The 23,770-nt window shown below is 42.6% G+C and overlaps 1 protein-coding gene across 1 annotated transcript in view; it reads left to right on the forward strand.

Annotated features, from left to right (window-relative positions):
* Positions 1-6,600: 6,600 nt before the first annotated feature.
* Positions 6,601-23,770, forward strand: part of LOC126335501 (serine/threonine-protein kinase polo) — a 71,897-nt gene continuing 54,727 nt past the window's right edge. The window contains exons 1-4 of the mRNA XM_049998838.1: positions 6,601-7,171; positions 7,261-7,485; positions 7,559-7,776; positions 7,878-7,973. Coding sequence (XP_049854795.1) covers positions 7,079-7,171; positions 7,261-7,485; positions 7,559-7,776; positions 7,878-7,973 — 632 coding nt within the window. The 5' untranslated portion in view covers positions 6,601-7,078. The remainder of the gene's footprint in view (positions 7,172-7,260; positions 7,486-7,558; positions 7,777-7,877; positions 7,974-23,770) is intronic.

Below are 23,770 nucleotides of genomic sequence, written 5' to 3' on the forward strand. Positions count from 1 at the left end.
TATAAAATGTAGACTGGCAATGGCAAGGAAAGCGTTTCTGAAGAAGAGAAATTTGTTAACATCGAATATAGATTTATGTATCAGGAAGTCGTTTCTGAAAGTATTTGTTTGGAGTGTAGCCATGTATGGAAGTGAAACATGGACGATAACTAGTTTGGACAAGAAGAGAATAGAAGCTTTCGAAATGTGGTGCTACAGAAGAATACTGAAGATAAGGTGGATAGATCACGTAACTAATGAGGAGGTATTGAATAGGATTGGGGAGAAGAGAAGTTTGTGGCACAACTTGACTAGAAGAAGGGATCGGTTGGTAGGACATGTTCTGAGGAATCAAGGGATCACGAATTTAGAATTGGAGGGCAGCGTGGAGGGTAAAAGTCGTAGAGGGAGACCAATAGATGAATACACAAAGCAGATTCAGAAGGATGTAGGTTGCAGTAAGTACTAGGAGATGAAGAAGCTTGCACACGATAGAGTAGCATGGAGAGCTGCATCAAACCAGTCTCAGGACTGAAGACCACAACAACAACAACAACAACAACAACAATCTCATTAGGCATTAGTCCATGTAAAAATTATATATTTACAGAAAAAACACATTCTAGGTATCATTACAATCTTTTTATTGCCTGACAACACAAGTGTCTGACTACCAGTCCATTCTATGAAAACCGCACATCAGTAGCACTTTCCGTTTCCACAATATTTGCGGTGCAAGTTTTAGGTGATTCACCCTGAATAACCAAAAAATTGAGTTGTATAAACCTTGTAGTTTTGAGACAAAGTACAGTATAAATATTGTACATTATATGCTAGAAATGGCCTATGGGTAAGGTGTGGCACCTCTTAAACTAAAAAAAAATACTTGTTGGAAACGACTACATCTACATAGACAACAAGATTCTAACATCTTGGAAGAGTGACACATCTACAGATGACAGTTATATGCCAGCTGTTGGATGGTTTACCATAGCAGACATCATTTTCGTTTTATAGTGTTACTCTTCCAAAAATGTGTTTGTGGTCCCTGATTGATCCCTGTGTGTCAAAATACAGCCGCCAAGGAGTAGTGGTGGAAGGCAAGTGGCACTATGGAGTACGAAGGTTGTCTGTAAAATAAGGTTCCCATGGCGCTACAGTCCCGAAAAGCGATGTTACGGTGGATCCCGCGATTCTGTGATGTACCTTGGTTCCCCCACTCCAAATCCCCTCCCTAGCGAGCTGTCTGCGGAGCTCAGTCTTGGCTTGGCAGCTGTAGGTGATGGATCTCCTCCTCGCTTCACACGCGAGGTGTGAGTTGCGCTCGGTGATCCGTTTCCTGACTCCAAAAAATATTGCACAGGCAGAAATCCATTCCCAGCTATGGGAAATCTGTGGAGACAAGTGTATGAGCGTACAACACGTGCGCAAGTGGTGCAGAAAGTTCAAGAATGGGCATACTGACGTCCATGATGAGGAGCGTTCCGGACGGCCATCGGTTTATGGGCGAAACAATCGCAAAAGTGGAGGCAGCGGTGCTCTCAGATCGAAGAGTGACGGTTCGTGAGCTTTCCGAAATGATCCCTGATGTCAGCAAAACCTCTGTTGACTACATTTTGACGGAGAATCTAGGGTATGCTAAAGTTTGCGCAAGGTGGGTTCCAAGAATGTTGACCTAAGACCACAAACGTCAAGCGTTGAAGCGGCCCAAGAACTTCTTCAAGATCACTGAACTCATGGCGAGGAATACCTCGACTCCATCGTCACTGGAGGCAAGACTTGGGTGCACTATCGGACGCCCGAAACCGAAGAACAGTCCAAACAATGGAAGCACCCTGAGTCGTCGAGATCGCGAAAATTCAGACAAACGCAAAGTGTCGGCAAAGTGATGGCAACACTGTTTGGGACAGAAAGTGGGTATTGTTGTGTGAGTTCTTGCCCACCAGTACAACAATCAACGTTGCCTGGTACTGAGAGACACTGCAAAAATTTCGTGGTGCAATTCAAAACAGGAAGAGGGGTATGCTGTCCAAGGGGGTGCATTTGCAGCAGGATAACGCTCAACCGCACACCGCTAAAGCCACCAACTAGCTCATCGCAAAATTTGGATGGGGTATTGTCTAACACCCGCCCTACAGCCCGATCTTAGACCTAAGTGACTACCATCTCTTCTCTGACATGAGGACACCCCTGGGTGGAACGCGTTAAGGCGACAGAGAAGAGCTGGAAGAAGCGGTTCTCAATTATCTGGCGGCTTGGCGGCAGATTTTTTTGACTCGGGCTTCAAAAGCTCGTACACTGCATGCAAAAATGTATTGACCCCAGTGGCGACTAAGCAGAGAAATAGGTTAAGTCTGAACTTTCCAAAAATGTACGCATTCATGAAATAAACAAGTTTTATACTGTACAATTGAGCTGAACTTTTTGTGGAAATACAAAACTTGCATTGAGTGATGGTACTGAATACTAGTTGTTCACTACAGTCTAGTATGCAGGGTGGTCCATTGATCGTGACTGGGCCAAATATCTCACAAAATAAGCGTCAAAGGAAAAAACTACAAAGAACGAAACTTGTATAGCTTGAAGGGGGAAACCAGACGGTACTATGTTTGGCTCTCTAGATGGCGCCGCCATAGGTCAAACAGATATCAAATGCGTTTTTTTAAAAAAATAGGAACCTCCATTTTTTATTACATATTCGTGTAGTATGTAAAGAAATAAAAATGTTTTAGTGGGACCAATTTTTTCGCTTTGTGATAGATGGCGCTGTAATAGTAACAAACATATGGCTCACAATTTTAGACTAACAGTTGGTAAAAGTTAGGTTTTTTAAATTAAAATACGGAACGCAGGTACGTTTGAACATTTTATTTCGGTTGTTCCAATGTGATACATGTACCTTTGTGAACTGATAATTTCAGAGAATGCATGCTGTTACAGTGTGATTACCTGTAAATACCACATTAATGCAATAAATGCTCAAAATGATGTCCATCAACCTAAATGCATTTGGCAATATGTGTAACGACATTCCTCTCATCAGCGAGTAGTTCGCGTTCCATAATGTTCGCACATGCATTGACAATGTGCTGACGCGTGTTTTTAGGCGTTGTCGGTGGATCACAATAGCAAATATCCTTCAACTTTCCGCACAGAAAGAAATCCGGGGACGTCAGATCCGGTGAACGTGCGTTCCATGGTATGGTGCTTCGACGACCAATCCACTTGTCATGAAATATGCTATTCAATACCAATTCCACTGCACACGAGCTATGTGCCAGACATCCATCATGCTGGAAGTACATCGCCATTCTGTTATGCAGTGAAACATCTTGTAGTAACATCAGTAGAACATTACATAGGAAATCAGCATACATTGCATCATTTAGATTGCCATCGATAAAATGGGGCCAATTATCCTTCCTTCCATAATGCCTCACCATACATTGACTTGTCAAGGTCGCTGATGTTCCACTTGTAACAGCCATCGTGGATTTTCTGTTGCCCAATAGTGCATATTATGCCGGTTTAAGTTAACGCTGTTGGTGAATGACGCTTCATCGATAAATAGAATCCGTCCAAAAAATCTGTCAGCGGCCCGTAATTTCTCCTGTGCCCAATGGCAGAACTGTACACGACGTTCAAAGTCGTCGTCATGCAATTCCTGGTGCATAGAAATATGGTACGGGTGCAATCGATGTTGATGTAGCGTTCTCAACACCGACGTTTTTGAGATTCCCGATTCTCGTGCAATTCGTCTGCTACTCATGTGCGGATTATCTGCGACAGCAGCTAAAACACCTACTTTGGCATCATCATTTGTTGCAGGTCGTGGCTGACGTTTCACATGTGGCTGAACAGTTCCTGTTTCCTTAAACAACGTAGCTATCTGGCGAACAGTCCAGACACTTGGATGATGTCGTCCAGGATACCGAGCAGCATACATAGCACACGCCCGTTGGGCACTTTGATTACAATAGCCATACATCAACATTATATCGACCTTTTCCGCAATTGGTAAATGGTCCATTTCAACACGGGCAATGCATCACGAAGCAAATACCGTCTGCACTGGCGGAATGTTACGTGATACCACGTACTTATACGTTTGTGACTATTACAGCACCATCTATGACAAAGCGAAAAAAGTGATCCAACTAAAACATTCATATTTCTTTATGTACTATACGAATACATAATAAATAATGGGGGTCCCTATTTAAAAAACGCAGCTGATATCCGTTTGACCTATGGCAGCGCCATCTAGCGGGCCAACCATAGCGCCATCTGGTTTCCCCCTTCAAGCGAGACAACTTTCGTTCTTTGTAGTTTTTTCGTTTGATGCTTATTTCATGAGGTATTTGGCCCGGTCACGATCAATGGACCACCCTGTATACAGTCACGACTCTCCTTGGTGTTACATTTTGACAGCTGGATCGACACTAATGCTACAAGTGGTGAGCAAGCAGACAGTCACATGTGTTGTAAGGATAGTGTTTGTTTTTAATTGGTTGGTTAGTTCATTTGGGGGAGGAGACCAAATGGCGAAGTCATCAGTCCCATCGGAGTAAGGAAGGAAGTGGACCATGCCCTTTCAAAGGAACCTTTTTTCCTGAAGCGATTTAGGAAAATTACAGAAAACCTCAATCAGGATAAGATGGATGTGGTCTGAACCATCATCCTCCAAAATGCGAGTCCAGTATGCTGACCACTATATCACCTCACTTGGTGTGTTTTTAATTACAGTTTGCTTAATTAACTAGACAGTTGCTACATTTTTTCGTTCTCTGAGTTAGTAACTTATCAAGAGACATGAATTTCATGAAATACATGTAAAAACAGCCAAATCGTATTGATTCAATGACATAAGCTATGCCTTATTCATGAAGACATACTTTCGAATATGTGTACATTTGCAGCTTACTCTGCTGAAAACAAGAGGATATAAACACATATTTCATGCATGAGAAGCATGCACTTCTGTTTGCCCATGCTTGCACTTCATTGGACTTAGTAATAAGTGGATATTGTGTAAATTTAAATACTTTTTTTCAAAAGCGGATGTATTGAAGATTCTTGCCGTTTGCGATGCAGATTTAGCAATAACTGTCCAGTTGGTTTCTTGTGTGTTGGGAAACAGTTTTATTGTTTTTGACGATTTACTATCGCTGAGTGGTTTTCCCTTACGCTACAGGTTTGTCGGCTTATTTCGTACCTTCAATAATGTAGGTATTACATTCCATACAGATTTCCTACATTCCACATTCACTGGTTTGGCTGAAAGTGTTTTGAACAAATCTCTGCTTTGTTGGATAGATATACAGTGTCTTTCTGCAAAAGGTTAGGTCTTCTAGTGTTTACTACCAATTTTTTGTTGTTAAATGAACACGACGATTCAGTAAATATCTGTACATTACAAGAGAAAAGTAAATAAACTACTCTGGAATGTACCGTTTTGCATCTCTCAGAATCCTTTGGAAAGTAAAGAATGACAAATGTGCAGCCATTTCTTTAATTATTTCTGAGTTTTATGTCTTTACATATACTCTCTATTGTGAAAACTCTATTATAAATCAATATAAACGTTAGTATTGGCACTCATCCGATGTCGTATTCAGAAGTGTCGCTTGCTAGCCGCTTGGGCCATTGCTGTCCCTGTGGATAACGGAAACGAGACGGAGTGTCGCGACTCTTATGTTGAACTATGGTGTTCACACTTGCTACTGCAGTGACACTGCTCTATGCCATTAGCTGTGGTGGCATTTTAGTTGTGTGTGTGAACCCAGCTTTGGAATATAAGTCAATATGTCATAGATATTATAACCAATCCCACCACCAAATTAGGTTGTAAAAAAAGAGAAAATTCTCCAGATAAGAGTTTTGGAGCAAAAGAACACTCTCCAAGAAATTTCTCAGTTTCATATGAATAAAAAATTCGAAGGGCATTCTCTGACGAGGCTGTTCCTTCTCACTATCTTCCCTCCTTCTTGAGAAGCTTCTTGGTGTGTGTCGCCTGCCATTTCTGGCACAGATCACACGCATAATGTTACATTCAATTCGGCTCGTTCAAACAGGCAGATTGTTCAGTATATGGACCTGGCGTCAGTGTGTTCTGGAAGAGTAACAATGCGTTTCAATTTTACTTTTCTGTGCAGCAACAATACAAATATAGCAAGACGATTATGGACAGATCACGAAAATGCATTTTGTTCTGATGTTAACCTGCCATTTTTACTAAAGAAGAAAAAAAACTCGGTAAAACTCAACGTCAACAGAACTTATTCTACTCGAAATATGCTATAGAGCTTACGTCAAAAAGCGGAGAATGTTCTCCGCTTGTGAGAAACTCCTCCAGTTTTGCCCACACGAAATCAGAGGAATGTTCTTTGTTTTGAGCAACTTCCCCCACCCTTTTACTCACGCCGAGAACATTTTCGGGTGAAATATATACTCCGAATTGCTTTATTTATGCGAACCTGATAATGTTTTCCGAAATTCCGAGTATAAGGTACATTCTCCGTTTTATTCACGCGACACATTGATTATGGCTAAAATTATAAGCCACATTCTTGAGAATAGTAATAAAAATACTCTCTGTATGGTTTACAAAAACCTACCTCTAACAGCAAACGCGATAAATACTCCGAGAATAGTTGTCCGGCTGTTATCGTGAGTTTGTACAAGCGGCTCTTTGATGTATCTTGTGAAACAGCTAGTGGTGTCACTTATCACGACTTTTAACTTTTCGTGGCATGGAAAAGAGTGTTGTCACTCGTGTTCCGCACGCAAATTAGGTAACGCATTCTGAGTGGCGTCATTTGAGTTTCACGTGGAAGCCCACACATGTAAAAATATGATCTTTGCTGCGCTGCGATTCATCGTAGAAACTGTGGTTGTAACTGACCAATAGCTGCGGGGTAGACGAGAGATCTTCCACTGTATTGGCTCTCAGGTGTCTTAAACACATTCAAACTGCTGCTGTCTAGTAGTATGCGAAACGGTCAACATAACACATTGATCGAAGTTTTGGAAGCACTGTGTTTTTTTTAGAAAATAAGTTTTATATGTTTATGTAGTAGTTTGTGTTCTTTTATACAAAATGACAGCAGCGAAAGAAGAAACATACATCCCTGATATCATTGTTGATTCTGCTTCTGGGGTGACATACAAGAAAGGGCGGTTTTTCGGAAAGGTGGGTTGTGTAAAAGGTGTTGGATTGGATGTGATTTTATTTAGATACGGAGTAACTGTTTGTGCTACATTATACATCATGATTTGCAGGGTGGATTTGCAAGGTGCTATGAAATTACAGACACAAAAACGGGGAATATTTATGCCGGGAAGATCATCCCTAAACGCTTAATGAAATCAAGTAATCAGCGAGAAAAGATTAGTCAAGAAATACAGATTCATAGCAGTTTAAGCCACAATAATGTTGTTGGTTTTTACGGATATTTTGAAGACAATTACAATATTTATATCGTCTTGGAGTTATGCCGCAGTAGGGTGAGTACGATTGTATTTGCCGTAGTTAGGTCGGTGTTAACCAGTTGCAGAACATTGTGAATTTCTTTTTTAGTCGCTCATGGAACTTCATAAGCGGAGGAAAGCATTGACGGAACCAGAAGTTCGGTATTTTTTGCACCACTTGACTCTTGGAGTGATGTATTTACACCAACGTAAAGTGATTCACAGAGATTTAAAATTGGGCAATCTGTTTTTAAATGAGAATTTAGAAGTCAAAATAGGTGATTTTGGTTTGGCAGCGAGACTGGAATTTGATGGCGAACGAAAAAAGTAAGTAGTTATTGTGTATTAATGGCTTAGGTCACCAAGTAGCTAAAGTGTTGAAATTGGTGTTGAAGGATCAATTTAATAAAGACTTCATTTCGTTACAGGACTGTTTGTGGTACACCGAACTACATAGCTCCCGAGATTATCAACAAGAAAGGACATAGTTATGAAGTGGATATATGGTCAATTGGCTGCATCATGTAAGTCTAATTTTATAATCAAGTTGTTATAAAATATAGCGATACCATCTATTTATAAATAATAAACTGTTGTTTTTTCGGTTTAGTGTTTCTTCGGATTCTAAACTTGTGTGGTCAGAATGTGTATGCTCTGGTATGAGGTAGGCCTTGTGTGTGATTTAAGATTTAACATGTCTCATGTGCAAGTAGTAAAACAAGTGTATCTTGAACTTAAATCGTGTGTATTCCAGTGCCTTGTAGTAAATTATTTTTGCTTCCCTTCAAAGATATTGTCCAGCTACTTCAAAATTACCTATAGGAACCATTCTCTAGCCTGTTAGTTTGGAGGTTGTAGCAGATATTCTCGAATGATTTGTTAGGCATATGATGTGCTGTTAGGCTGTCTAACTCTTCATGTGTAACATACAGTGTTTACTTCCTATGTGAATAATTTTGTTACCATTATGGTGCCCAATTTAACATATAAAAATTCACCGTTTAGGAATTCAGGGTAGTAACAAGAAGGAAAGCAGTGGACAGAAGAGGCAAATAAGCAGCAAAATGAGATTTATGAACATTAAAGTTTTGCTTTGGAAGAAAGTCTTTTGACAGAGACGTAAAATGTATAACAGTTTTTCCTTTGTGCTTGTCTGCAGCTTTCTCGTTTATATGGTGTTTGAGCCACAATTCTCATAAGACCTTTATTACATCCTGGACTTCACATTGTTTTGATTAGCAATTTCCTACAACAGCTGCAGTCTCATGGAGTCTGATGGCTTCCTGTCACCATGGATTGTTTCTGCCCAAAGCCAAAGTTAATGTGTAACTACATATCACAGCACTGTAGTATACACTACCTGTGCTGTGAGGATGTGGTGGTGCTTATTTCCTCCACACGTAACCCCCTTCTCCCCATGTCCACAGCTGCTTGTAACCTAGCCAGCGTTAGTGTGCTTATGCCATCAACATCCACTGCCAAAGGGGGTTGGGGGTGATATTGTGTGTATAGTTCATTGAAATGACGTGATGCATAAGATAGCACATAGGTGTATAACCTGAAATTCTTGTTGGAAAATGAACAGTGTGGGCCCCTTTAGAAAATCTTTTGTGTTCTTGGGATTAGATGGTCCATTTTGTTTCCTTGAGCCATGCTGTCAGATTCTGTAGAATAAAATTCCTGTTCACGATGGTGGAAGACATGCTTCAGCCTGTCATATCAGTGGTAGTGAATGTAACAGAACATATCACAGGAGGTGCTGTATTCTATGTATGTGATAATGGAATTGATGACTGAAAATGGAGGTTATTAAAGGTACAACAACAAGACATCTCCTAATCTATTGGATGCTTGTGTGTTTTCATCTGTGAAAGACTAACTTCAGAGTGCATTACTTTCCACACTTGGTAGCAACAGCTTTGTTCTACTGGTCTGTTTATTAAGTATGATTAGTTTTGGCCCATGATAACATTTACTCAAGGAAAAATTTCTGGATAGGCTTAATAGAAGGCTAGAAGTCTATTATACTCAGGAAACAGATGCCCATATAATGTCATAATTTCAGAAGTTACTAATGTGCAAGTACACTTTTTTAATGCATCTAAAAACATTTGTTTCCTTCTTCACTTTTGATACATGTTCAGCACAAAACCAGATCTGTTGAGAAAATAGTGGAACAACCAATAACAAAAAACTATAAACCTGTTATTTATTTTCTGTAATGGATGATAAATGTGAAGTCGTGTATGTGCCTGAGGAAGGAATTACAGCATTCACTTATCCATGGTGGTGATTTCTTCCTCCTACAAACCAGTAGTATATGCATTTGGGGACATTAAATGAAGCACAATAGGCTGTTGCACCTTTTTTGTGCGATTATTACACTTTGTACCTGTCCCCTTCTATTCCATATGTAAGCACCTCTCTCCCTCCCCTGCCCCCATTTTTAACTGTGTTGACATTCTTTTCCTGCTCTCTTCATCAACAGGATTTTATGATTTGGTTCAAGCAGAATTACACAATGATCAATACATATTAAAAGGTAATTTATGTAAAGCCCCAGTAATTATTCCTGCCACCAGGAACAGTGGTTAACCTTACTAACAACAGTCAACCTCAGTAACAGTGGGCAACTTGTATCTGTGAAGTCTAACGAAATTTAAACAAGGATGCTGTAGCTGTTGACACTTAATTTAGTGCTGGCATGAATTTAACAGTTCCCAACTATTTACTGTGTACTGTCTTGTTCACAGCATCAGTGTTTTACCAGAACTGATTTTTCACAATAAAATCGTGCCAAATGTTAAGAAGTTGTGTTCCATTCCAGAAGAATTTAAGACTCAGTTTTTCGAAATTGATAGTATCATTCAGCTGTGTGCAGTCGTGAAGTAAATTTATCCGTGGATGATGAATATCAAAGAAACAGAAAAACAGAGTGCATTCAGAGTGACAGATATCGTAAGAATGTTGAACTTTGCTAGTTGAAACCTAAGCTAACTACTCTTTGCTTCAAAATCTGAACAGCAGTAGTCTCTGAATGATAAGTGCAGATGTTACCTTGGCATTAATCCAGTCAAGATTCCAGCCCACAAGGTTAACAATACTGCATCTAATCATTTTAGAGAGGTATTCACAAAGGTATAGGTCTGCCTCCTTAGCTGAGTGGTTAGTACGTCTGCCATACAGCGGGCTCGGGTTTGATTTGTGGCAGTTGGAGATTTTCTCTGCTTGGCAACTGGGTGTCCATGTCATTATTTCATCCTCATTGACATGCAAATCGCCCAATGTGACATCTGAAGACTTGCAACACTGCGACCAAACTTCCCTAGGTGGGGACTCCTGGACGTCAATGCAATCAGATTTTCATTTCAAAGGTCAATACTGAGAAAAAGTAACATACAACCAATTTATGAGAATGTTTAATGAAAATGAGGCAGTCAGTAAATTTTTGAAGTGGGGTATGTTTTCGATGAATCTACTGATTTGCAAAGGTATATTCTGAATGTGGTGATTTTTTTCCATCATCTGGTGACTTGGTAAAACCTATCCTTTTCAAAATGTATGAACTTGGAAGATAAATTCCTGCATGATAATGCAGTTATTCAGTGAATAAAGTAGGGGCTTACAGTATGAAATTCCGGCTTATGAATGACATATCGTGCTGCATATTTCAGCTTTTCAACAGTTTAAGTAGGACATAACCCAACCTCAACAATGTGAGATGTCCATATTGTATTTGCGAAAGTAACAGGCTGAATTACTGCTGGGTAAATGACTTCATCATAGCTCTGAAGAAGATTCTGATAAAGGCTGCCAGCTATTAAGTTTGCTATCAAGTAATAGCAGGGCTCCATGTTCCACAGTTTCCTGCCATCACAAGGTGGGGTACTGTTTTCTTGTGCAAATACATTGATAAGATCAATCATTTCAAATGTGCCCTAGCCTCAATGGATCCATCAGCCATCAAGCAGGCCGAGCATTTCAAAGACCTAGAGTTGGAACTTCTTGTTTTTGTGGTTTATGGCTACAAGTATTTGCTTGATGTGATAAAAGATTTGGAAGATGATGGCGTGGATGGATTAGGAGTAACAGTGGAAGGAGTGTTACGGACAGCCTTGGTGGATTTACTAAAGTCAGATTCGAATTAAATTTGAAGAACATTACAGATGTGTAAACCTCTTTGAGTGCTTAGACAGGGTCCCTTATTTTCAGTAGATGTCAAGCAGATCTTTGGCAGTGTAGGGAGTTATTGAGCTCAAAGCTCCAGTAACTTGGCACCAAAAACATTGAGATGATATTTGTAATCCAGTATGGCAGAACCCTGTAAATGGAATAAAGTTAATGTAGCTGATTTAACCCAAATAACATTATTTCATCAGATCCTTTTTTGTATGTATTTCCAGAACCTTTTTGCCCCTCTGTTCTTACCATAATTTGCATCTTAAAATCCTTTCACAACTTATAAGCTACTGTTTGTCTTCATTGTTAAGTAATTGCTACTTCTGAACCTGGAGATCCTCACTTTCTCTATATTGACAGCCTGTGCCCTACTGCCAGGTCATTTATCATTTTGCTGTTGTTTATTTATTTCCCATCAATTACAAATTGCATGTTATCATGTGACTGTTGTGCTTGCAGTCCGTTCTGCCTACATCCATTTTTATTTCTTTCTATACCCAAGCTATGTGGGAAAATGGTTTGCACACTGCACTTTCATACAGGAGGACAACTGTTCAAATCCCCAACTTGATATCCAGAAGTAGCTTCCCTGCGATTTCCTTAAGTCACGTAATGCAGATTCTGGGACAATTCCTTCAAAAGGGCACAACTGATCCCCTTCCTGATGCAAGATTGTTCTCCATATTGATGACATTGTTGTTGGTGTGTCATTAAACTTTAATCTTCCTTATCTTTATCTATTTACATATTAAATGTTACCTCATCCTTGTGTATATTTCCATGTATTTGTGCCTATCCCACTTCTGTTACCACCTGATCAGTTTTAATAAGCTTTCTGATGTGATCAATACCAAATAACATGCAGTATAGGTAATTATAATACCTGCACAATTGGCATAATGTTGTCAATATTGTATTCACAAGTTGGTAACTAAAATACGTGAACTTATGACTGCAATGATGATATTTGTGTGTTTCTGATTTACTGCTTTAGATTGCTGTACTGTTTGTCTTGAGGAAAAGCACCCTGGGTAATAAGAGGGAGGCTCCGGAAGTAACACCCCCCCCCCCCCCTCGATCTTGCAGCTGGCATGTTGAAATTCCACTGCAGTGTAATTTAAAGTTTGTACTACACAGTGTATTTTTTCATGTTGTTGTTGTTGTCTTCAGTCCTGAGACTGGTTTGATGCAGCTCTCCATGCTACTCTATCCTGTGCAATCTGCTTCATCTCCCAGTACCTACTGCAACCTACATCCTTCTTAATCTGCTTACTGTATTCATCTCTTGGTCTCCCTCTACGATTTTTACCCTCCACGCTGCCCTCCAGTGCTAAATTTGTGATCTCTTGATGCCTCAAAACATGTCCTACCAACCGATCCCTTCTTCTAGTCAAGTTTTGCCACAAACTTCTCTTCTCCCCAATCCTATTCAATACCTCCTCATTAGTTACGTGATCTACCCATCTAATCTTCAGCATTCTTCTGTAGCACCACATTTCGAAACTAGTTATCGTCCATGTTTCACTTCCATACATGGCTACACTCCAAACAAATACTTTCATAAACGACTTCCTGATACATAAATCTATATTCGATCTTAACAAATTTCTCTTCTTGAGAAACGCTTTCCTTGCCATTGCCAGTCTACATTTTATATCCTCTCTACTTCGACCATCATCAGTTATTTTACTTCCTAAATAGCAAAACTCCTTTACTACTTTAAGCGTCGCATTTTCTAATCTAATTCCCTCAGCATCACCCGACTTAATTCGCCTATATTCCATTATCCTCGTTTTGCTTTTGTTGATGTTCATCTTATATCCTCCTTTCAAGACACTGCCCATTCCGTTCAACTGCTCTTCCAAGTCCTTTGCCGTCTCTGACAGAATTACAATGTCATCGGCGAACCTCAAAGTTTTTATTTCTTCTCCATGAATTTTAATACCTGCTCCAATTTTTTCTTTTGTTTCCTTTACTGCTTGCTCAATATACAGATTGAATAACATCAGGGAGAGGCTACAACCCTGTCTCACTCCTTTCCCAACCACTGCTTCCCTTTCATGCCCCTCGACTCTTATGACTGCCATCTGGTTTCTGTACAAATTATAAATAGCCTTTCACTCCCTGTATTTTACCCCTGCTACCTTCAGAATTTGAAATGGAGTATTCCAGTCAACATTGTCAAAAGCTTTCTCTAAATCTACAAATGCTAGAAACGTAGGTTTGCCTTTTCTTAATCATTCTTCTAAGATAAGTCGTAAGGTCAGTATTGCCTCTCGTGTTCCATCATTTCGACGGAATCCCTAACTGATCCTCCCCGAGGTCCGCATCTACCAGTTTTTCCATTCGTCTGTAAAGAATTCGCGTTAGTATTTTGCAGCTGTGACTTATTAAACTGATAGTTCGGTAATTTTCACATCTGTCAGCACCTGCTTTCTTTGGGATTGGAATTATTATATTCTTCTTGAAGTCTGAGGGTATTTCACCTGTCTCATACATCTTGCTCACCAGCTGGTAGAGTTTTGTCATGACTGGCTCTCCCAAGGCCGTCAGTAGTTATAATGGAATGTTTCTACTCCGGGGGCCTTGTTTCGAATCAGGTCTTTCAGTGCTCTGTCAAACTCTTCACGCAGTATCTTACCTCCCATTTCGTCTTCATCTACATCCTCTTCCATTTCCATAATATTGTCCTCAAGTACATCGCCTTTGTATAGTCCCTGTATATACTCCTTCCACCTTTCTGCTTTTCCTTCTTTGCTTAGAACTGGATTGCCATCTGAGCTCTTGATATTCATACACGTGGTTCTCTTCTCTCCAAAGGTCTCTTTAATTTTCCTGTAGGCAGTATCTATCTTACCCCTAGTGAGATAAGCTTCTACATCCTTACATTTGTCCTCTAGCCATTCCTGCTTAGCCATTTTGCACTTCCTGTCGATCTCACTTTTGAGATGTTTGTATTCCTTTTTGCCTGCTTCATTTACTGCATTTTTATATTTTCTCCTTTCATCAATTAGTCAATATTTCTTCTGTTACTCAAGGGTTTCTACTAGTCCTCGTCTTTTTACCTACTTGATCCTCTGCTGCCTTCACTACTTCATCCCTCAAAGCTACCCATTCTTCTTCCACCGTATTTCTTTCCCCCATTCCTGTCAATTGCTCCCTTATGCTCTCCCTGAAACTCTGTACAACCACTGGTTCTTTAAATCCAGGTCCCATCTCCTTAAATTCCCACCTTTTTGCAGTTTCTTCAGTTTTAATCTACAGGTCATAACCAATAGATTGTGGTCAGAGTCCACATCTGCCCCTGGAAATGTCGTAAAATTTAAAACCTGATTCCTAAATCTCTGTCTTACCATTATATAATCTATCTGATACTTTTTAGTATCTCCCGGATTCTTCCATGTATACAACCTTCTTTTATGATTCTTGAACCAAGTGTTAGGTATGATTAAGTTATGTTCTATGCAAAATTCTACCAGACGGCTTCCTCTTTCATTTCTTAGCCCCAATCCATAATCACCTACTATGTTTCCTTCCCTCCCTTGTCCTACTGACGAATTCCAGTCACCCATGACTATTAAATTTTTGTCACTCTTCACTATCTGAATAATTTCTTTTATTAGATCATACATTTCTTCAGTTTCTTCGTCATCTGCAGAGCTAGTTGGCATATAAACTTGTACTACTGTAGTAGGTGTGGGCTTCGTATCTATCTTGGCCACAATAATGCGTTCACTATGCTGTTTGTAGTAGCTTACCCGCTTTCCTATTTTCCTATTCATTATTAAACCTACTCCTGCATTACCCCTATTTTATTTTGTATTTATAAGCCTGTATTCACCTGACCAAAAGTCTTGTTCCTCCTGCCACCGAACTTCACTAATTCCCACTATATCTAACTTTAACCTATCCATTTCCCTTTTTAAATTTTCTAACCTACCTGCCCGTTTAAGGGATCTGACATTCCACGCTCCGATCCGTAGAATGCCAGTTTTCTTTCTCCATGCAGCTGTAATGAGAAAAACCTGAACTAAGAAACAAACATAGCGTGCAGGTTACTGTTGTTAACTTACGGAGAGCAGTGAAGTATAGTTAAATATTTATGGGTCAAAGAGCATAAACAGGGTGAAATTCCCAGGAACATGTGTGACAAGTATGGGGACAATTGTATGGGCCATAGCAATGTCTCCACATGGTGAGCATTTTCAAGGACAGCAGAGTGAACCTTAGTGATTCACAACTCTCTACTTGGCTGGTAACAGCTGCAATCTTGCAGAATGTCGGCGCCATTGAGGCAGCAGTTTTGAATGACTGGTGTGTGTGCTACTGTGAACATTAGAGCAGCAGTTGAGCATCTCCTGTGGTGTGTGTGATATTATTAATTACATACAAAAATTTTGTACAGTTACTTCTCACTGCCATATTTACTCGAATCTGACACACTTTTTTCTGGTTTTTGTAATCCAAAAAACCACCTGTGGCTTAAAATTGAGGGCAAAGTAAGGAGTAGTTCTGAAAAATGTTGGTAGGTGCCGCCACAAGTAACTTCTGCTGTCGAATATATGTAGCGCTACACAGGCATGCTTTCAGGCACAAAGATAAATACTGGCACCAAAACCTCTTCGTCAGTAAATAAATTTAAAAAAAAAGTGGCAGGCGAGTTGTTTCTTTGCTCCGAGTTTTGACCAAAGTGTTTTCATACATTCCCCAATGATGTAAATAAAAATTCTGTATTGTTCATCTTCGAATGTAGCAATATTTCAATGTACTACGAAAATCCGACTGGCAAGACCGTTTGGGATGTTTGTCAATATGGCCAACTGTACGTTCTGAATTTTTTCCTAGCTGTCAGAAGAGATGGTTGCTAGAAGGAAATTTTATGAATTGTGAATCACATTCAGTATTCTCTTAATTATAAGAATAATACGAATATAAACATTTTGCCATGTATTCTTTCATGTTTGCTGCTATCTCATTTAAATCCTGTCTGCTTAATAAACTACGAAACTAGAGTGAGACAACAGCAAACGAGGAAGAATAGACATATCATGTCATGTTTGTATTCATATTATTCTTATACTTAATAGTGATAGTCAGAAATAAAGCACGGCAAATGACTAGATGTTAGTCTTAGATGACTCCAATTTCTGTTCAGAATGTAATGTACTAAAGAGGCGTCTGCAAAGATTTTCAAACGCAGAAAAATTTTCGCTTAACTCTCGTTCAGAACATCTTCTATCATACGCAGTCTATTATTTGGTTCTTGTTGATCATTATCAAAGAAAGGAGCAGTGTAAGTAACAACAAATAGCAGCCTCTTGCCATTGTTTCGCCAGTGAGACGTTTCCTTGCGGCGACAGGCCGTAAACACTAATTATCAGAATGCGACAAGCAATGCATGACACAGTACCACAATAAAGTAATACATTTTCTGCTTAGAGTGACGTAAACATCTATAACAAAGAGAACGACACTTATCATATCAAAGAAAAATAAGCAATCAATTCAAACCAGACGAAGCATGTGAAAAAGGAAGAGTGCCCGTATAAATACTGACGGAGAACCTGATGCACAGCATTGGCTAACTGCTAAGCTTAAGACTCAAACCAAACTACTGTAGCTGTATAGTCATTCGTTTGACCTAAATTGTCTCATATTCCAATGGACCATCTTTGTTTCGATTTGCAGGTGCGGCCTAAAACTTTTCTCTCCCCTAGAATTTAGTCTCAAATTTCAGGTGCGGCTTAGATTTGGAAAATATTTTTTCCTTGTTTTCGAGTCTCATTTTTCAAGTCTCATTTTTCAAGTGCGCCTTAGATTCGAGTAAATACGGTAGGTGTCTAAGAACCTGGCCAACACAATAATGACAAGCTTGGATCACTGCAAAAAAGTGGCACGGCTTTCTGAAAGGGGTCAACACTGGTGATGAGTTATGGGTGGGCTTAACTGTACGTGCCTCTCTGGAGTGGAAACATACCACTGGTTCCCCACTACAAAAACAAAACAAAAATATAAATAAATAACGGAGCGATTCAATCTGCTTGGAATGTGCTTGTGACACTGTTTTGGAATAGGCACGATGTGCTATTGGTGGACTCCGCTGAACACAGGACCACAGTCAGTGATGCAGTCTACATGAAGACTTTGGTTAAGTTGCATTGTGTCCTTCATGATAAAAGCCACAGCATTAATGCCGACGGTGTCAAACTTCATGACAATGCTTGTCCCTTTGTTGCTGTTCATGTTTGTGAGAAAATCGCCGGGTTTGGGTTGAAGGTGTTGCAGCATCCACCGTGCATTTCAGACCTTGCACTGTCGGACTTTCACCTGTTTGGTCCCTTGAAGAAATTCCAGACCGACGAACGTCTGTGTAGCAGATGCAAATGTGTAATCAGCAGTCCACAGATGGCTATACTCCAATCGAACGGACTTCTATGAACAGCGAATATTGAAACTTACAGCATGATGAGAGGAATGTGTTGAACATTGCTGTCTATTTAGAAAAATAGGTGAAGATGCTAGTTGATTTGTGATTTTTTATTTATTTTTTTCGTATTTCATTTTGTTACTTATACTTTCTGGCAGTAAAATTATTGTGCCTCTTACCTTTCATTTCTGTTACGATAAACTTCAGTAAACTGGTTGGGGATGGACTTCGGAGAACAAAAACCACACGAACCAGCATTTAAAATTGAATTAAAAGAATTTCAAAATGACAACTACTCTTATGCAGTGTACCTAGAAGAATTTTTGGATATAAATTATTAATTTTACAATTATTAAAAAAATAAAATAGTGTGTAAAGATACATTCTGACATGTTTAACATCCCCTCCCCTGCGGGTCCGGGGTAAGAATAGGCCCGAGGTATTCCTGCCTGTCGTAAGAGGTGACTAAAAGGAGTTACAACCATTTCGGCCTTACATGTGATGGTCCCCCTTGGGGTTTGACCTCATTTTTCAAAATTTTACAGAAGTACGAGCCTTTTGGGGAAGGACGCCTTATGTGGTGTATCACTGGGCCTCAGTGCACTAAGACCTTGGCACTCAGCATTGTAACCGCACCCACTGTTCCTCAAATTGGGCCTAAACGCCTGATGGGTTGCACAAGTTATGCCCATAGTGCGTCCCCATCTGCCCCTACGATCATGATGGACTTTCCATAGCACCCGAAATTTAGCACGGTAGCCAGCCCGTTGTGGTGGGGTCGTCATGTACCCTCTAGGTTGTAGCCCCCTGATAACACAGGGATCGTACTGCCGATACCTGAGCTGCACCCTCCCCACGTCGGCCAAGGAGTAGATGCCTCTCTCCTTGGGGCATCAGGACTCCCGGCAATGGTCATCCTGCCAGGTGGCCCTTGCTGAGGCTGGGTGGCACTCGGGGGGAGAGCCCCTGGTCAGATTGGGTGGTATCGGGGCGGACGTTTCACAGATGAAACGTCACCATGTATCAGGTCGATCTGCGGCCGAGTCTTTTAAAAAGAAAGTGACTGTCTCCTGCCCTTTCCCCCTTCGCCACTCCCTGGGAGGAAGGACAGGCCCGCCGGCTTGGGGCGAAGTACTTCCCCCGCTATTTAGTCTGTTCTCGGATCAATGGGGGACGTTCGCCACCTCCAAGCCCATGTTCTTTGTCCAGCACATCGAGGACATCTTCGGGGAAATCGAGGCTCTCAGTAAAAAGCGTTCGGGGTCCATTCTTACAAAGACCACCTCCGCTACAGTCGGCGGCGCTCCAGGCGTGCGACCGACTAGGGGACATCCCAGTGCCCGTTGTCCCGCATCTGGCACTGAATAGGACGCAGGGGGTTATTTTTCATCAGGACCTCCTGCTGTAATCTGATGAGGAGCTCAGGGCCAACCTGGAGCGCCGAGGCGTGCATTTCGTCCGGTGAGTCCAGTGCGGCCCCAAAGACAGTTGCATTGACACCGGGGCCTTTATCCTCGCCTACTAGTGGGACGTTCTCCCGGAGAAGGTAAAGGTGATGTGCTACCGGCGCGACGTGCGACCTTACGTCCTGCCTCCTATGCGCTGCTTTCGGTGTTTGCGCTTCGGGCACATGTCGTCACGGTGTGAGGCTGAGCTCCTTTGTGGCGATTGTGGACGTCCTCTTTGTGAGGAACATACATGCACCCCACCACATCGGTGCGTCAATTGTGCTGGCCTCCACTCGCCTAGATCTTTAGACTGCCCCACGTATCAGAAGGAGAAGAAGATTCAAGAATTAAAAACTTTGGACAGTCTCTTATTCTGAGGCCAGGAAGAAGTATGACTGCCTCCATCCCGTGACATTGACAACTTCGTTTGCCTCAGTCGTGTCCACTCCTTCCGCAGTATCCTCTTCTCAGTCGTTTATCGGGGAAACATTCCGGACCCCGGTTTCCGAGGTCCGGTGTTCCAAAATGGACCCCGCGTGTGAGGACCTTCTTCGGGTCCCGCCCATCATCCCCGTGCCTCATCGGACTTCCAAGAAGGCCTCCAAGAAGAAGTATTTATCCCCCTCTCCACCCCGGCATGTTTCGTCATCGGCGAATGATGCTGCCCCTCCTACGCAACCCAGGAATGCGGCCGCAGCTGGCGACGACTCGATGGAACAGGATCCGCCTCCCGTCGGTTGTAGCGTTGTTCCCTTGAAACCTGGCCCTCCGCGGCCGTCGAGGTGACCAGCTCTTCATCCGTTTCGTTCCCCCTTTTTTCTGACTATCGATGGCTTTGTTACAGTGGAACATAAGAGGTATTCGATCTAATTGGGAGGAATTAAAACTGCTCCTCCTCCTGCACTGTCCGCTCGTCCTTAGTCTCCAGGAAACCAAGTTGTGCCCAACTGACCGTATTGCTTTTACCCACTATACCTCGGAGCGGTCTGACCTCACCCCCGTGGATGGTATTCCAGCTCATGGTGATATGATGCACCTGATTGTTCAGCTTCCTCCGCCGTTTTTATTGTTTGGCGACTTCAATGCCCATCATCCCCTTCGGGGCTCTCCTGCATCCTGTCAGAGACACCCTCTTTGCGGATGTCGTCAACCATCTCAACCTTGTCTGCCTCAGTACTGGCGCCCCGACTTCCCTCTCGGACTCTACTCATACCTACACTTGGACCTCTCGATCTGTTCTACCACTCTTGCCCGTCGGTTCGAGTGTTATGTCCTTCCTGACACCTATTCGAGCGACCATTTCCCCTGTGTCGTTCGTCTCCTGCACCACACCCCAAGCTGGAACATACCGAAAGCTGACTGGGGACTTTACTCCTTCCTGGTGTCCTTTCCGGACCACGATTTTCTCAGTTGTGACAGTCAGGTCGAATACCTCACGGCTGTTATCATCAATGCTGCCGAACGTTCCATTCCTCGTACTACCTCTTCTTCACGTCGCGTTTCTGTCCCCTGGTGGAATGAGGCTTGTAGAGACGCTATCCGTGCTCGACGACGTGCTTTACGCACCTTTCGCCGCCATCCTACGTTGGCGAATTGTATTGGATACAAACGACTCCAAGTGCAATGCCGTAGAGTCATCAAAGACAGCAAAAAAGCTTGTTGGGCCTCTTTCACCAGCTCCTTTAACAGTTTTACTCCCTCTTCTGTCGTCTGTGGGTGGCCTGCGCCGGCTGTCGAGCATTAAGGCCCACTCCTCGGTACGTGGCCTGACTTCAGGTAATGAGGTACTTGTTGATCCTGTGGATGTCTCAAACGCCTTCGACTGCTTTTTTGCGGAGGTTTCAAGCTCCGCCCACTACTACCCTGCCTTCTTTCACAGGAAAGAGGCAGAAGAGGCTCGGCGACCTTCTTTCCACTCGCTGAATCTGGAAAATTATAATGAACCCTTTACTATGCGGGAACTCGAACGTGCACTTGCACTGTCACGGTCCTTTGCTCCGGGGCCAGATGCCATTCACGTTCAGATGCTGACACACCATTCTCCGGCAGGCAAAAGCTTTCTTCTTCATACCTACAATTGCGTCTGGACCGAAGGTCAAGTCCCCATGCGTTGGCGTGACACCATCGTTGTTCCTATACCCAAACCCGGGAAGGTAAGGTGATGGAGCACATGGTTAACGCTCGGTTAGTTTCGAGTCTTCAATCTCGACGGCTACTTACCAATGTTCAATGCGGCTTTCGTCGCCACCGCTCCGCTGTTGACCACCTTGTGACCTTGTTTGCATTCATCTTGACCAACTTTTTGCGAAAGCGCCAAACGGTATCATTGTTCTTCGATTTGGAGAAGGCTTATGGTACCTGTTGGCGACTAGATATCCTCCGCACTATGCACAGGTGGGGTCTATGTGGTTGCCTGCCCCTTTTTATTGATTCCTTTTTAACAGATCGAAAGTTTAGGGTACGTGTGGGTTCCGTATTGTCAGAAGTCTTCCTCCAGGAGAACGGAGTGCCTCAGGGCTCCTCCGTCTTGAGCGTAGCCCTTTTTGCTATAGCGATCAATCCAATTATGGATTGCATTCCACCTAATGTCTCAGGCTCTCTTTTTGTCGATGACTTCACGATCTACTGCAGTGCCCAGAGAACATGCCTCCTTTGCATCAACTTTTGGCGATATAAAGCGTGCCTTCCGCCATCCCTACGTCTCGGTCCCGTTGTTTTCCCATTTGTGGAAACAACTAAGTTTCTAGGGCTCACACTGGACAGGAAACTTTGTGGTCTCCGCACACGTCTCTTATTTGGCTGCCCGTTGTACACGTTCCCTTAATGTCCTCAGAGTTGTTAGTGGTTCATCTTGGGGAGCGGATCGCACTGTCCTGCTTCGCTTGTATCGGTCCATAGTCCGATCAAAGCTGGATTATGGGAGCCTCGTCTGCTCGGCCATCCCTCTTACGCCGTCTCAACTCCATCTACCATCGGGATTACGTCTTGCAACCGGAGCATTCTACACTAGTCCCGTCGAGTCTTTATGCTGAAGCTGCCGAATTACCATTGACCTACCGGCGCGGCGTACTGCTTTGTCGGTATGCGTGCCGGCTGTTGTCAATGCCCGACCACCCCTCTTATCAGTACTTCTTCGCCGATTCTCTAGACCGTTAGTATGGGTTGTACGTGTTTGCCCTGCTGCCCCGTCGCCTGCTTCGGCAATTGGATTTTGCCCTCCCTACCATCTTCAGAGGTGGTGAGAGCCCGACACCACCTTGGCTCCAGGCTCCGGTTCATATTCATCTCGATCTCAGCTCGCTCCTGAAGGAGGGTACTCCGGCTGCAGTGTATTGATCACGGTTTGTCCAACTTCATGCGTGACTTGCCAGTCTCACCTTTATTTACACTGATGGCTCCAAAACTGACGATGGTGTCGGCTGTGCCTTTGTCGTTGGGGCCGTCACCTTTAAATACCGGCTCCTCAACCAGTGTTCCAGTTTTACGGCCGAGCTTTTTGCTCTCCATCAGGCCGTTCATTATGCGTGCCGCCACCGCCATTCATCGTATGTACTCTGCTCTGATTCACTCAGTGCTCTTCAGAGCCTTGGAGTTCCATATCTGGTCCATCCCTTGGTGCAACGGATCCAGCAGTCCCTCCATTCTTTTGCTGATGATGGCTCTCCTGTCAGCTTTCTGTGGGTTCCCGGCCATGTAGGAGTGCCTGGGAATGATGCTGCTGATGCTGCAGCCAAGGCTGCAGTCCTCCTGCCTCGGCCAGCCTCCCATTGTGTACCGTCGTGACATTAGTGGGGTTGTTTGTAAGAGGCTTGTGTCATTGTGGTGGGATACTTGGTCATCACTTCAAGGAAACAAGCTCCGGGCCGTAAAACCGTTGCCAACTGCTTGGACAACCTCCTCCCAACCATCTCGGCGAGAAGAGGTCCTTCTGACCAGGTTGCGGATTGGGCATTGCCGGTTTAGCCACCGCTACCTGTTCTCCGGTGACCCAGCCCCGCAGTGCCCTTGTGGTCATGCATTGACAGTGCGCCATTTTTTGTCGTGTCCCGTTTTAGTCAATCTCGTGTTGTCCTGTCTCTGCCATCTACTTTACAGGATATTTTAGCTGATGACGCTCGAGCAGCTGCTCTTGTTCTTCGTTTTAATACTTTCACTGGCTTGTCCAAAGACATCTAACTCTTTAACTTATTTTATCTGCATCTTTGTAAGAACTTTCTGGTGTCCCCCCCCCCCCACCCCCCACCCCCCTTGGGTTTTTACTAGATTC

Source organism: Schistocerca gregaria, chromosome 2 (genome assembly GCF_023897955.1).
Source record: "Schistocerca gregaria isolate iqSchGreg1 chromosome 2, iqSchGreg1.2, whole genome shotgun sequence".
Lineage (NCBI taxonomy): Eukaryota > Metazoa > Arthropoda > Insecta > Orthoptera > Acrididae > Schistocerca > Schistocerca gregaria.